Source organism: Microtus oregoni, unplaced genomic scaffold (assembly GCF_018167655.1).
Source record: "Microtus oregoni isolate MIOR12 unplaced genomic scaffold, Mior012 000006F_ref0000085, whole genome shotgun sequence".
Classification (NCBI taxonomy): domain Eukaryota; kingdom Metazoa; phylum Chordata; class Mammalia; order Rodentia; family Cricetidae; genus Microtus; species Microtus oregoni.
The window spans coordinates 46,900,872-46,916,107 of NW_024543065.1; the positions used below are offsets into that span (position 1 = coordinate 46,900,872).

Genomic DNA, 15,236 nt, shown 5'->3' on the forward strand with positions numbered 1-15,236 from the left:
GAGGGCACCAGATTTCATTACAGATAGCAATGAACTACCATGGTGGCTGGGAATTAAACTCAGGATCTCTGGAAGAGCAGGCAGCGCTCTTAAGCCCTGGGCCATCTCTCCAGCCCCACCCCCCATGCTGGAATTTTTAATTGTTTTGTTTTTGTGAAGGTCACCACAGCTGCTGTGAGTTCATATTTTCAACAGCAATTTCACTTCTAGGGGTCAGCACGCACATAGCTCTTCCTTATTATCCAGCTTTGTATCCTTAATGAGCCTCCTTCACTCTTCCCTTTAGAGACGAGGTCTCCCATGGCACATGGGTATCATCAGTGCAGTTCTGCTGACTGCACGGAAGGATCAGAAATCCTGATGTCTTCACAATCCTATTGCCACAGCCACAAACACATGACCCTGTGCCTTGGTCTTTACCTGGGAGCTATAGATCCCACTCAGGGCCTCATGCTTCTGCAGAAAGCACTATCTCTATCTATCTATCTATCTATCTATCTATCTATCTATCTATCTATCATCATCATCATCTCTCTAACTATTTATCTATCTACTATTAACTGTCTATCTATATCTATATCTATCTATCTATCTATCTATCTATCTATCTATCTGTAATCATCTCTCTGACTATTAATTATCTACTATCTTCTATCTATCTATCTATCTATCTATCTATCTATCTATCTATCTATCTATCTATGATCTATCTATCTATCTATCTATCTATCTATCTATCTATCTATCATCTATGTATCTATGCTTTTCTAGACAGGCTTTCTCTGTGTATATTTGGTTGTCATGGAACTCATTTTCCAGACCAGGCAGGCCTCAAATTCACAGAGATCTGTATGCCTCAGCCTCCAGAATTCCTGGATTAAAGGTGTGTGCCACCGTTCCCGGCATCAGAAAATATTTTATGATCTATGATTATGTGGAGCCCTATAGATAAGTTTCAAAAAATGTTATAGTTGGATCACAAAGTAGGTCATTTTTCTTTTCTTAGTTTTTAGTTTTTATTTAAAGTGTTGTTTGTTATTTCTGTGCTTGGTTTCAGGACTGGCTGTTCTTCATTGCACAACCCATTGTGGAAGAGGGGCTTCATACCTGGGAAAAGGTAGATATCCTTTTCCAAGCTGTGATCAACAGTTTCTGTAGTTTTCTTCCTGGGGTTGGGCTGTCTGCATGTTGTGTGTGTGTATATATTCCCATATATATAAGTACCGATGGCACACACATGTGTATATTTGTGCATACATACATACATATTTATGTAATAATAATAAAGAAAAAGAAACTATAAACTTGAGAGTTGGTCACAGGAGGGATCTGAGGAAGAGCAGCTGGGAGGGTCTGGAAGGAGGAAAGGGAGGAAGAACGTGACGTCATTCTGACTGGGGTAAGATGGAATTTCATTATAGCTTTGCATTTACTTGATGGCTAATGCATCTAAATATACATATACATGTAAAAAGTATACAATAAACAGACCTTTTAATTCAGTTTTTTCATCCACTACATTTTGATCATGTTTTCTCTTCCCTCAACTCATCTCAGATCCTCCCCTCATCTCTGCCTAGAATTTTCTACTTGAGTGTTGTATTTACATCATTTCTGCCCTTCCTCTTTCCACTCCAACACTTCTTATGTTCCTCTCCAGCTCCATCTGAGACTCATGATCTTGTCTTCTTCAGTTATTATTGTTACATATGCTCATTGACTCATTATTATTGTTATTATTATTATTATTATTATTATTTTGAGACAGGGTTTCTTTGTGTACTACTGGGTGCTCTGAAACTCACTCTGTAGACCAGGCTGGGTTCAAACTCACAGAGATCTGTGTTCCTCTGCCTGTAGAGTACTGGGATTAAAGGTGTGGGCCAGCACTGGCCTTCTGCTCATTGACGTTTCTTTTTCTGTGTTTTCAGATCTGTCTGTTCATTGCAGTAGCTCATTCCTTGGTTGGGTTGTTTGATTTCTTTATTTAAGAGCTTTTTCTAACTTGGTTTATTCTTTATACATCCTCTATCAGTTGTACAGCTAGCAAAGGTTTTTGTCCCATTTGTGTGCTGTCTCTTCATTTACTTTCCTTTGCTGTCAAGAAGCCTTTTACTTCTCTGAGATCACGTTTGTCAATGGCTGACAATGGATGTCGAGGGCCTGGAGTCTTATTCAGAAAGCATGTCCTGTGTCTACATCCTGCAGTGTTTTCCCTTATTTTTCTTATAATGGTTTCAGAATACGAGGTCCTGTATCAAGCTTTAAAATCTAACTGGGAATGATTTTTGGATGCAACATTTTTTTCTCTACCCATCAATCATCAGTCTTTATTTAATCATTGTCAAAGAGGCTGTTTCTTTCTACACTGCATTTTTGGCTTCTTGTGAGTCAAGTGGTTGTTTCTTTGTGGGTTTATATGTAGGACGTCTGTTGTGGTGACCTGTGTGCTTTTGTTCCTATGGACAAAATTATTCTCACCTAGGGACGAATTCCCTTCATTGTGGTCCAATACAGAATGGTCAACACTGAAATATTATAGAAACAACAGAAACAGCCCTATCTGATTCTATCTATATCTTTTTGTGTCTGTTTAAATATATACATATATATGTATGTAACAATAATAAGAGAAAATTGGTTATCAATTTGAGAGTATATGGGGGAACATGAGAAGTAAGGGTTTGAGAAAAGGTGGTTGAGACGGGATAGAAGGCGAAAAGGCAGTGAGAAAGTGATGTAATTCTATTCCAATTAAATTTTTTTAAGAAAGAAAAAATACAAGAAATATTAAACATCTAGGTTGGTGATACTCCATGGGTGCAACTTCTGATATTACCAGTTGATACAATCCCACAGCCGATTCCCTCAACCTCATGCTCTCTAAACATTCTACTTGGCTTCATCAATGTTCCCTGAGCCTTAGGTGCAGAAGCTGTATTGCATATACAGCCACTGGGACTGGGCCTCACTATTCTGCATTTCGACTGGTTGTGGTTTTCTGTAATGATCTCCATTGTCACAAAGAGAAATTTCATTGATGCTGTGTGAGGACTACACTTAGGAGGCCTGCATCCTACACAAAGAACTGTGTCTAACTAAGGATAGTCATGAGTGGGAGAAATAGTCATCCCCAGGAAAGAGCATCCCAATTGGTTATCCAATACCAAATGGTCAGCCCTGAGTACATACATACATGTAACATTATAGCATCTGAGCAGGTAGTATTGATGTATCTAGGGACCACATACACACACACACACACAGAAACATACACACACACATGTATGTAACAATAATTAATGAAAAAAGAGGCCTTGAATTTGAGAAAGAAAAAGGTGAGGCACATACAGGAGGGTTTGAAGGGCAGAATAAAAGGGGGTAAATGCTGCAGTTATATCATAATTTCAAAAATAAAAGAAATAACTAAAAACATATTGAAACAGTAAATTAAGACAGCTATGGTACTAGGACATCCACTATAGACCTGTCAGTTATCACACTAAAAGTCCCACTCATGGCAGTACTTTAGGTAGGTAACAGTGACGATAGGAAATTTTGTTTGTTCAATGGTTTAAAGACATTCTTTAGGACAGAACAGTTCACAAAAAACAACCCAAGCTCCAAAGGGTATATTAATTTTTGATTAGAAGTATTTTAATAGAGAAAAATTGAGAAGTAGACTATTGTCCAAAATACTTAAAATGAATTCATCTTTTCTATAGTGTCAACTTTAGTCAGTAGTAAATGTTGAAAGTGTTAAAATTATGAACACAGAGTTGTATTCAAGAAAAAAACATGTTAGGGCTGGAGAGATGGCTCAGCGGTTAAGAGCATTGCCTGCTCTTCCAAAGGTCCTGAGTTCAATTCCCAGCAACCACATGGTGGCTCACAACCATCTGGAATGAAGTCTATCTCTTCAGGCCTGCAGGCATACAAGTAGACAGAATATTGTAGACATAATAAATAAATATATTAAAAAAGAAAAATGTTAGCTGCTTGAATTTTAATAGCAGACAGAATGTCTGGTTTATAACTAGGTCAGAGCAGGTATTTGAGGTCCACATTCAAATTCTTTATTCTTAGGGAAATCATTAAGAAGGTTCAAACCTGAGAAAGTGTGAGTTTCAGTTCAGCCACGAAGTGCACGTTGAAAACAGGTCATTCTCAGTGCCGAAAAGGAAGAAGTGAAGTGCAAAATAAGTTTATTATTCTTCATTATTAAAAAAGGGCAGATGGTTGGATAGCATGTTGCCCAAAATGAATTAATTCCCTTCAATCTTGGAATTTTTGTTTGTGCATAAAACCCATAAAGGGTGATAAAGTTGTTCAACCAATACAAGATCACAAAACAGCTCACCAGCAGCAAGATGCTGTGAGTGGCTCTGAGCTCAGGAGATTGCTGGCTGGAGAGGCTTGTGCTGCGGAGATACTGGGCTCTCTTGCGGTGTCTGTAGAGGAGAATTACCATGTACAGGCTGGTCCACATCATGATGGCCACATAAAAGAGATCATACATGAATATGATACTAAAAAATGATCCTGGATTATTGTTCCCAAAATTCCTGTTTTGACAGTAAGCATGCAAATATCCATTTCCAACATGAGTAGAATTGGTTTTGGCTATTACCATTTCAACCATATAGCCATAGATGGCTAGGTTAATGAGCCAGGAGCAAAGTAAAAAAGCAAACATCCACGTTGAGAGTTTGTGCTTAAGCAACACCCACTGAGAATTACTAGGAGTCACGGTGACAGCTTGAAATGTGCTTAGAATACAGGTGGTACTGATGGACAGACCACGGAAAATTCTGTATATACATGAAAAAACCTTACAGCCGACATCATCCAGAAAATTGGGTACGTCAAATGTTGCCACGATATCTGGTATCAACGTGAAAATGATCGTCATTATATTAGCTATTGTCAGGTGCAGGAAAAACAGATCTATCAACTTCTTAAAATGAGGCTTCAAGAAAAATGTGTAAATGTATAAAATGAACAGTGATGTGTTCCCTATGACACCAACGCATAACTGAGATGTGAGAAAGACACTCAAGACGGAATTACTTATAAGCATGATGTTTGTCAGATGTGTTAGGCCTAGAGTAACAGATAAATGGACTGTATTATAAATCTAGTTTTGAAACGGCAATTGTGGGAAAATATAATGATTGCCAGCTCAAGAGCAGAGGTGTTACGTGATGAAATATTGAACTCCTTTCTTTTCTTCTTTTCTTTTTCTTTCTTTCTTTCTTTCTTTCTTCCTTCCTTTCTTTTTTTTTTTTTTTTGTCTTTTTGGACAAGGTTTTTCCACGTATCCCTGGCTGTTCTGGAACTTGCTCTGTATCCCAGGCTGGTCTTGACCTCACAGATTCACCTACCTCTGGCTTTTCAGTGCTGGAATTAGAGGCCTGTGACCACACTGACTGGAGATGTGTCCAAATCCTTTCAAGGTTAGGTCCACAGATGACCTCTTAGCAACTGCGTTCCAGGTATTCTTGACCATCTTAGAGGACAGAATAAAGTGTTGCAAAGTAGGCAGTCGAATCCACCCGATATTCTGAACACTATTGTGTCAGTTTGAAGGACCTAGGTGAAAGCCAAATTTGCATGTTATAAGAATTTTAAAAGTTGTGTATTTTTGTGTATGGGCACTTTGCCTGCATGTCTGTGCACTATATGCCTGCCTGTGAATCAAACCCTGGCACTCTGGAAGAGCAACAACAGTCTTTAACTGTGAAACCATCCCTCCAAGCCCCAGGTTTTTTCATTCATCAGTTGATATCATTTCCATGTTTATAACAATATTTGTTTCTAACACATATAAAGTAACATGTTTTACTTGAACGTCAGTGTTTTGGCTGCAGATACGTTTCTGTATCTTAATGATGAGTAAATACTCAGACTTTCCATGTGGGAATCTGCCTCTCATTTCACCTTACAGGGTAACCAGCACGTCCTGAAGCATTTCTTTTCATTTGTCTATTGCGCTGACAACTTAGAGCTGAGCTGCTGATATGCAGACAGTGACAGCAAGGGCGAGACTGCGTATCCCACAGTGTTGAGCAATCTTCACAAAAGTGTGTTTCCTGTGACATTTGGTCATTGACACAATCAGGCTGATTCTGGCTGATAACCCACTGTAACAAAGAGTTATACATTTTGCAACACCTGAATTACATTTTTTATTAGAAGATTCTTCTGCTTTGCTGTTGCAGAAGCAGAGATCTCAGGTCCACAGTTACACAGAGAATGGCAAAGACATGATACTCATGAAGTTTAACATTAAATTTTACAACATAGTGATATCACCCATGTTCAATGGATTTGGGGGAGTTTTAAGGTATATTAATTTCAGAGCCATTCCTCCACTGATATAATTATTCTGTCACTTGAAATACAAACCTTTTTTCTTTGCAGACATCTATGGATTCCTCAGCAGTCTCTTTCAATTTGACAAGGTCAATTAGACTTTTCTCAGTGTGCCTGTCTTAATTTCTCCATGCACCACAAATGCCTTGACAAGAGTCCCTACCATCGCCAAGGTATTTATTATGAGTGATCAACATTTAAATTTCTTAATGAATTCCACTACACAGAGATATTGTTCTTCCCCAATCCCAGTTATTCCTTATATCAGTGTTCAACTTGTTTCATGACTTGTCATTGTTTGCCACTGTCACAAATTATATAGTTAGACCGCACCCACCCTCCTCTAAGCTTTGAAAACACATCTCATCTCTACTGTGCCATATGGCTTTTGCTGACCCACATTTATTTCTTGCATCATTCACATCTTCCCAAGTGTTATCCTGGATTGATTGTCATCTTCCTCGCCATTCACCAGAAATTTGTTTTCTGCTCATCTTTTCTCCTTGCTTTGTATCTACCGTTAAATGCCCTAACTTTTCACAATTTTGTTACTCAGCATGTTCCTGAAAATTCCCTCCAGCAGCCATGTTATTACATTTTTTTCCTGCAAGGAAGAATTCTGGGATAAAATGCCAGGCTGTTATCTGAACCCAGATGAAACAGACTTATACTATGACTTGTACAGGAAGATGCTATCTATGAAACGTGGAATCTAAAAAGATTATCATGCACTATTTTTGACATTCAAAAAAATGAAACTTGCCAGATTGTGGTGGCACGCTCCTTTATTCCTAGCCTTTGAGAGGCAGACACAGGTGGATGTCATTGAGATTGAGGCCAGCTTGGTCTACAAAGCAAGTTCCAGGACAGTTAGTGCTACACAGAGAAACTCTGTCTCAAAAAACAAGGAAAAAACAAACAAAAAAGAAACGGATTTGAACAATGAGGAATAGGCATATTCCTAAACAGCAGAGCAGCTGCTATGTATATGTAAAAATTTGTGACAAATTTAAAATAAATGTTATCATACTTAATTTCATATATGTGTCATATTTTTATAAATAAAATTATAGTAAAAATTAACCTCAGCAAAGATAAAGATGTATTAATAACAGAGAAATAGCTATCCAATGGTGTGAATATTTATATAAGTTATGAAACATAACAGCAGGCATCTTAATTCAATCACATTCACAGTCCACAAAATACAGATGACACACAGTATTTCTCATCGGCTTTTTGAATTTTACTGAGAGAAAAACTGGAAGTGTTCTCTTTTTCTCTTTCTGTGAATGAAACTGTCAGCATGTTAGCACATTGAGGGAGAATGAAAAAAATCCACATTCTATCTGAGTGCTAAAAGATTCACCATTTTGCACCAGTTCAAATATATCAAGCACAATGGAGAAGATAAAGTTCCCTTGTGCAAGTGATGGTCAGCCCACAGCTAGAGTGTCACAATGAAAATGGGAAACATTAGTCTTTACAGCATTGTATATGGGTTCAACTATAATTAAGAAAGATGCAAAATTAAAAAAATAGAAGCACATTTTCAAACTAGAAAAAAATTTTCACCTTAAGTAAATTTTATTTGACAAAAGAAATGCTAAGGGGACACACTTACTACATGCAATCAACCAACTTTTGCAGCAACATTAAACTTAAATTTACGAATAAAAATACATAAATATCATCTATACATCATCAATCTTAGAACCATAGATGAGGCATAACGATCACAAGCAATACGATGGAATTTTTTTCAAGATAGGGTTTTTCTGTGTAGCCCTGACTGTCGTGGAGTTCACTCTGTAGACAGGACTAATTTTGAACTCACCGAGACTGCTTGCCTCTCTCTGCCTTCCAGTGCTGGAAGTCAAAGTGTTTGTCACCATCCCCACCTTGATGGGAAATCTTAACAACGGCTTCTTGCAGTTATCCAAGCCAACAGATAAAAGAAAAATTGGGATATAAAAAATTTGAGCTAGAGAACCTGGAGAGATGGCTCAGTGGTAAAGAACACAGGCTGCTCTTTCAGAGGATCCAGGTTCATTCCCAGCACCCACATAGCAACTCATCACTGTCTGTACCTGCATTTCCAGGGGATCTGACAATCTCATCCAGACATGAATGCAGGCAAAGCCCCAATGGACATAAAGCAAAAATTAAATAAATTATTTAAAAGGAAAATCTTTAAAAATATAAAGCTGGACAACTGATCATCTCAGTGTAACAAAACTGCACAGTTACGGGAAGGCAGAGATCATTTGCCGTGCGGCACATAGGAATTGAGAAGCCAATGTGACTGTATAACCAATGTCAAGGAAAGGGTCATCAATGGTCTAGTTTGCTGTTAGACTAAATTTTATGTGTATAATGCTGTATTATAGAGAAACTTAGTAGGACTGGAGAGATGACTCTGAGATCAAAGTGTTTGTCATGTGAGCACTGGAAAGTGAGCTCAAACACCAAGCACTTATACAAAGCTGAGTGTGGTGGGTTAGACTGGCTGGTGACAGGTGGATCCCCGAAGCCCATCGAACAAGTGATTGAACCAACTGATGTGCTCCAGGCGGAATGAGAGATTCTGTCTCAAAAAAATTAGGAGTATGTACAGAAAGGCAAATGATGTCAGTGTCTCTCCTGTACACACACGAACAAGCAATCACACAGTTACATACGTGCATATACCTCACACAACAGAAAGTGAAAAACTACCAATTCCCATCATATTAAAAACAAATGAATATCTTGGCAATGACAGAATGAAAAAAGTTCATTGTGAAAATGAACTGTAGAGTGTCTCTTGTAGAAATGTGTGTGTGAAATAGATAAAAGACGTTAGGAAACAATAGAATTATATTGAAAATGATTTCAAATGAAATCTAAAATAAAGGAGCAGAATAAATAGAAGCAGAACAATAGCAAGCAACAGAACTATACAGGAAACATAAAGCCAAGGCCACCACCTTGAAGGGAATACTGCAACACTGCTCTGTGAGACTGCACTGTTGTCAGGGAGGAAAGACAGAGACTAGGACAGAATGCTGCATACAGTGTCTGGAAAATGGCAAACACATCTTCAAAGATTGTGTTATGACTACCTAGGCTTTAAGAGAAATGTGCAAAATCCTCTAAGATGTACCATCCCTCCAAAGTTTGTAGAATCCTAAAATGTCATAGATGGGCAATATTCTCATGAGATTGAATCATTGACTAGATCAGATCAAAAAGTCTTAACGAAGAATGAAAATGGGGGCTTCAGACGTCTCAGTGCTTAACAGTACTCTGTAGTCTACCTGAGAGCCTGGCTTTGATTAGCAACACCACACAGATGCCCTCAATTGTCTGTAATACCAGTTCTAGGGCATCTGCCATCTCTGAGTGTTTTCCTGGGGCATTGCACTCATGTGGGGCACAGACATACATGCAGGAAAGTCACCACACAATAATATACATGAATAAAAATTAAAAACAAAAATGGTAAATGTATATGAAGATTAAGAGAAGTATTATACAGAAAAATAATAAAGGAAATAGACTAAACTGACAGAGAAGTAGGGGAAATATAAATCTAAAAACAAACCGAAACATACAAAGTGTAGGGATGGTAGACGGGGGTAGAAGAGAGCAACAGTGGAAAGGTTGCCATACCTCCCTCTCACTCTGAGTGCTGAGGCTGTGAAGTCTTATTCAGGGTAGTGTGAATCCCACAGGCAGGAAGCATCATAGGCAAGAGGCATCTTGGAATGGCTGCCTAGCTGGAGCCATGACTAAATAAGGGGCAAGATAAGAGGACTCTTCTTCCCAGTGGACACGGACGAGCTTGTCACCCATGGCGCCAGGGGCCTTGTTAACTGTGCATCATTCTGATGTACTCCAAGGAAAATTTCACTCTCCCAATACAATGTGGATCTCATGGTAATCGACTAAACCAACTAAATAAGAATGCAGTCTCTGTCTGAAGATGTGTGTGCATTTTCCCAAGTTGACCTACATCAGAAAAGAAACTTTACAATCTAGGAAATCATTAAAAGTTTTCATGCAGCTGTGGAAATTATCACAGCCATTATCATCTGATGCCAGGAATATCTACCTCCCTGTTGGTGTCTCCAACGGCCCACTGTTCATTCAAAACTGTATTGTTCAAACTTCACATCTTTGTGCAATTTCTCTTGCTACTGACTTCTAGTTTTATTGCACTATTATCTGAGAAGGGACAAGTAATTACACTGGTTCTTTTGCCTGCCTTCCTTCCTTCCTTCCTTCCTTCCTTCCTTCCTTCCTTCCTCCCTTCCTATTTTATTTTATTTTTTGAGACAAGATATCTCTTGGAACATCTCTGGCCATCCTGGAACTTGTTCTCTAGATCAGGCTGGCCTTGAACTCACAAGATCCACCTGCCTCTCCCTCTTGAGTCCTGATTAAAGACGTGCACCACCTCTGCCCGGCTCTATTGTATTTCTTTAAAATATTCTTTCAATTTATGTGTTCAAAAGTTTTCAGCGTGTAAGTCTTTGCACACATGCATGCAATGCTCACAGAGGCCAGAAGAGGGCTTTGGAATCCCTGGAACTGGAGTTAACAGATGGTAGTGAACCATCATGTAGGTCCTGGGACTCAATGTAGCCAGGGTCCTCTGGAATAGCAGCAGTGCTCTTATCCTTTGAACAATATCTCCAGCCCTAGCCCCTCATCTCTAATTTTGTTAATTCTCCATCATTTCAATACTTTAGGTACAAGTTTGTCAGTCTTGTTTACTGTTCTCCAAGAACCAATTTGTAGTCTGCTGCTTTGTCCTGTTGACCATGATTTTGTTTTACGGAAGTTTCTCAATTTTAGGAGGTCACATTTATTTTCTCTCTCAGTGTCTGTGCTACTGAGTTTCTATTAAGGAAGTGTTCTCCTGTGCTAATACATTCATGTGTACTTCCCACTTTCTCTACTATGAGATAATCAACTTTTCACTTCATTTTTACTTTCTATTTTTGTTGTTGTTTCTAGTTCGTTGCTTCAGCTCTGAGTTTGATAATTTCTTGCAGTATACTCTTTCTGGGTGCTATTTCTTTTTGCTGTTCAGGTATGCTGCTAAGTGACTAGTATGAGATCCCTCCAAGGTTTTTATTTGTTTTTTCTTCTTTTATTTATTTATTAAAAAGAAAACAAACTATATATTTTTTTTAATTATACATACCAAAACAGGTTCCCACTCCCTCACCTCTACCCATTTCGTCCACATACCCTCCCATTTTTCCCCCATCCCCTCCTTAGAGAGGATAAGGCACATTGCCTTGGGGAAACTCCAAGCCCCTCCCTACTTTTTCTAGACTAAACAAGGTATACATCCAAAGAGAATAGGTTCCCCGAAAAGCCAGCAAATGCAGTAGTGATAAATACTGGCCACATCACCAGTGGTCCCTCAGTCTGCCCCAACAATGCAGATGTCAACCGCAATCAGAGGGACTAGTTTGGTCTTATGCTTGTTCCTTCCCATTCTGATTGGAGTTTGTGAGCTCCCATTAGCTCAGGTAGACTGTTTCAGTGGGTGTACCCATCATGGTCTTGACCTCTTTGTTCATATTCTCATTCCTCCTACTCTTCAACTGGACTTTGGGAGCTCAGTCCAGTGCTCCAATGCGGGTTTCTGTCTCTGCTTCCATCAGCTGCTGGATGAAGGTTCTATGATGATATTTAAGATATTCATCAGCCTGACTACAGGGCCAGTTAAGATCGGGCCCCTCTCTCTATTGCTTAGGGTCTTAGCTGGGATCATCTTTGTGGATTCCTGGGAATTTCTCTAGAGCCAGGTTTCTTGCTAACCATATAATGGCTCCCTGAATCAAGATGTTTTTTGCTTTCATCTCTCTCCTTTCTCCTACTCGACAATCCTATTCACTCAAGTTCTCCTCACTCCTCCCCTTATCCCCTCCACTTTCCCTTCTACGCTCCCTTCTCCTCCCACCCCCATACTCCCAATTTTGTCATGTGATCTTGTCTGTTTCAACTTTCCAGGAGGACCTATATATGTTTTTCTTAGAGTTCACCTTACTACTTAGCTTCTCAAGGATCATGAACTATAGGCTCAATATTAGTTTTTGTTTTTTTATGTAGGCACTTAGTGCTATGAACTTGCTTCTTAGAATTGCCTTCTTTGTGTTCCATAAGTTTGGGTATGCTGTGTATTCATTTTCATTCAGTTCTGACACATTTTAAATTTCTTTCTTGATTTATGTCTTAATTCAGTTTCCATCTAGTTGTTCAGTTTCTATTAATTATTTTCTTGAGACAAGGTCTGTTAATGTAATTCTGGCTACCTTGGAACTTGCTGTATAGACCAGGCTGGCCTTGAACTCACAGAGAGATCCTCCTGCCTCTGCCTTCTGAGTTCTGGAATTAAAGGAGCACACCACCATGGGTTGGCCCTAATTTTCACAAGTTAGTATACTTTGTGTTGCTTATTTTGTTGATATCCACCTTTAATCCATGGTGGTCAGATAGGATGCAGGGTGTTATGTTAATTTACTTACATCTGTCGAGACTTGCTTGGTTTCCAAATATGCAGTCAATTTTGGAGAATGTTTCACAAGCTACTGAGAAGAAAGCATATTCTCTTGTGTAGATATCTGTTAGGTCTATTTGATTTACGATGTTATTTAACTCTAGAATTTGTCTTTTTAAATTTGTCTGGGAGACCTGCATATTGCTGAAAGTAGGTATTGAAGTCACCCACTAGGACTGTGTGAGGGGCACTATGAGATTTAAAATGTAGTAGCATAACTTTTAAGACCTTGAGTGCCCTCGTATTTGTTGCATACATGTAGATTTACAATATCCACTTGGTGGATTTTCCCCTTGATGAGTATGTAGTGTGCTTCCCTATCTCTTCTGATTAGTTTTTGTTTGAAGTATCTTTTGTCAGATATTAAAATACTCATGCCTGCTTGTTTTTAGGGTTCATTTTCTTGGAATACCCTTTCCCATCTTTTTATTTTCTTTTATTTGTGTGAAACAAAGGATATCAGGATTTTACTTTTTATTATAAGATTTCTAGTACTATTTGGCCTTTGATCAAGGCACATGAATTCATTTGGCAACACATTGTCATAGAGTCAAAATACAACTCAATATACGTACAGGATATGCCTACCAGCTGAGCACTACACAACAGTAGATACAAGTCTGAGCCCTCTTCAATTTCTTTTTTAGACATAATTTCTTTATTGGTTCTTTGAAAATTTCAAATCATGAACTCTAATATTTCTCACCTCCCAGTTCCTCTATATCCTCTCCTCATCCCTGCAGTGACCCTGACTAAGAGAAAATAAAACAACCAAACCAAAACAAAATAAAGCAAACAAGCAAGCAAGCAAACAAAGAACAACAAGAACAGAGCAAATAAAAAAAATCCCCAAATCTCTTCAATTCTCCTTCTTTCCCGGTTTCTCCAACACCTCTTCATTCATCCTGGTTGCATTAGGAGTTGGCATGTCACATAGTATATACCATGTTTTCCTAATCAGCTTTTCTAGCAAATGTTCATTGCAATGAGTCACTGGACTGGTTCAAGGCCTCTGGTTTTTGGTACACTGTCATCACTGGATTCTACCTGAAACTCCTCTGGGGCATGCCAGAGCCACACCTAGTCATAGACATCCTGCAGGTACCATTCCTTAGGACCAATCCCTTCACGAGCTTCAGATGGCCCTAGATGGGGTAGATGTTAGGGTGGGCCAACTCAAGACCCGGCTGTGGGTCTGGGTGGTAGCTGAGCTGGACAATCCAGGCCACTGGGACTGCCCACCTCAGAGGAGGGGGCAGAGCCAGCTACCCTATGTCCGTACCATCAGGGTCAGTTCTATTTCACCTGTGGTACGGGGTTTGTCTATCTCTCCCAGTGCACGTACTGACTCTCCTATGAGGGTCGGGGCCAGGTCTCTTGCGGCAGGGTCCATCGAGAGGCAGGGCTAGTGAAGGGTGGGGCCGGCTCAGCTTGGACCTCTGATTTCACTAGCCACGCTTCCTAAGTCCTCCTGCTGTGACACAGGCCACAGACATCAACAGACCCTAGTTGCAGGTGGACCACCAACCCAGACATGACCCTTGGCAGCAAATTGGGCCAGATGACCTGGCTCCAGGTGGAAGCACTGGCCACTTATCAGGATGGCTAGGGTGGCGCCACGGCCCCCGACACCAACATGGTCACAGGTTGTGGCCTCAACCCCGGGCTTCCATGTGACTTTCCATACTTCAACACTGATTTCAGCATGATGGGACCATGAAGCTAGATATGGCCCTCAGCTGCAGCTCTCATCCAGAAGTCACCCTGGCATTGGGTAGAAGCACAGGCCACTCAGATCTGAATGACCCCAGCTGAATCATGGTGCCCAGATCCCAACATGGCCAGTTATTTTGACCTATACTCTGGGACCTCCATGTGGTCACAGACTTCAACATAGACCATAATTGTGGTAAGAACACATATTCAGACAAGGTCTTTGGTACCAGCCCGGGTCTAGATATCACCGGGGCCCCAGTTGCACCGTGGTCATTGGACACCAACACAGTCCCAGATGACAGCCCTGGGAATCAGCATAGCTCTCAATGGCAACAGGAGCCATGGACATCAACACAGACCCTGGCGGCATTAGGGTCACAGACGCAGGCATGGCACCCAGCTCCAGCCCTGGCCTGGATGCCAGCACGGCACCCGGTAGTAGCATGTGCCACTCACATCTGTATGGCCCTGATTGCATCATGGCCTCTGGGCACCAACATGGTCACAGGTGGCTGATCTGATCACAGGCCACCACATGGCCTTTGGTTGTAACAAGAACCACAGATGTTGTCTCAGACCCTGGCTG

At 40.1% G+C, this 15,236-nt stretch overlaps 1 protein-coding gene across 1 annotated transcript; it reads right to left on the reverse strand.

Moving 5' to 3' along the window:
• Nucleotides 1-4,132: 4,132 nt before the first annotated feature.
• On the reverse strand, nucleotides 4,133-5,080 carry LOC121450206 (vomeronasal type-1 receptor 4-like). The gene has a single exon (XM_041655044.1). It carries the CDS (start codon nucleotides 5,078-5,080, stop codon nucleotides 4,133-4,135), a length of 948 nt encoding a protein of 315 aa, XP_041510978.1.
• Between the last annotated feature and the right edge of the window lie 10,156 nt (nucleotides 5,081-15,236).

What these genes read in the sequence shown, in the direction of transcription:
- LOC121450206 (XM_041655044.1), bottom strand. Translation starts at nt 5,080, where the DNA reads ATGCTTATAAGTAATTCCGTCTTGAGTGTCTTTCTCACATCTCAGTTA.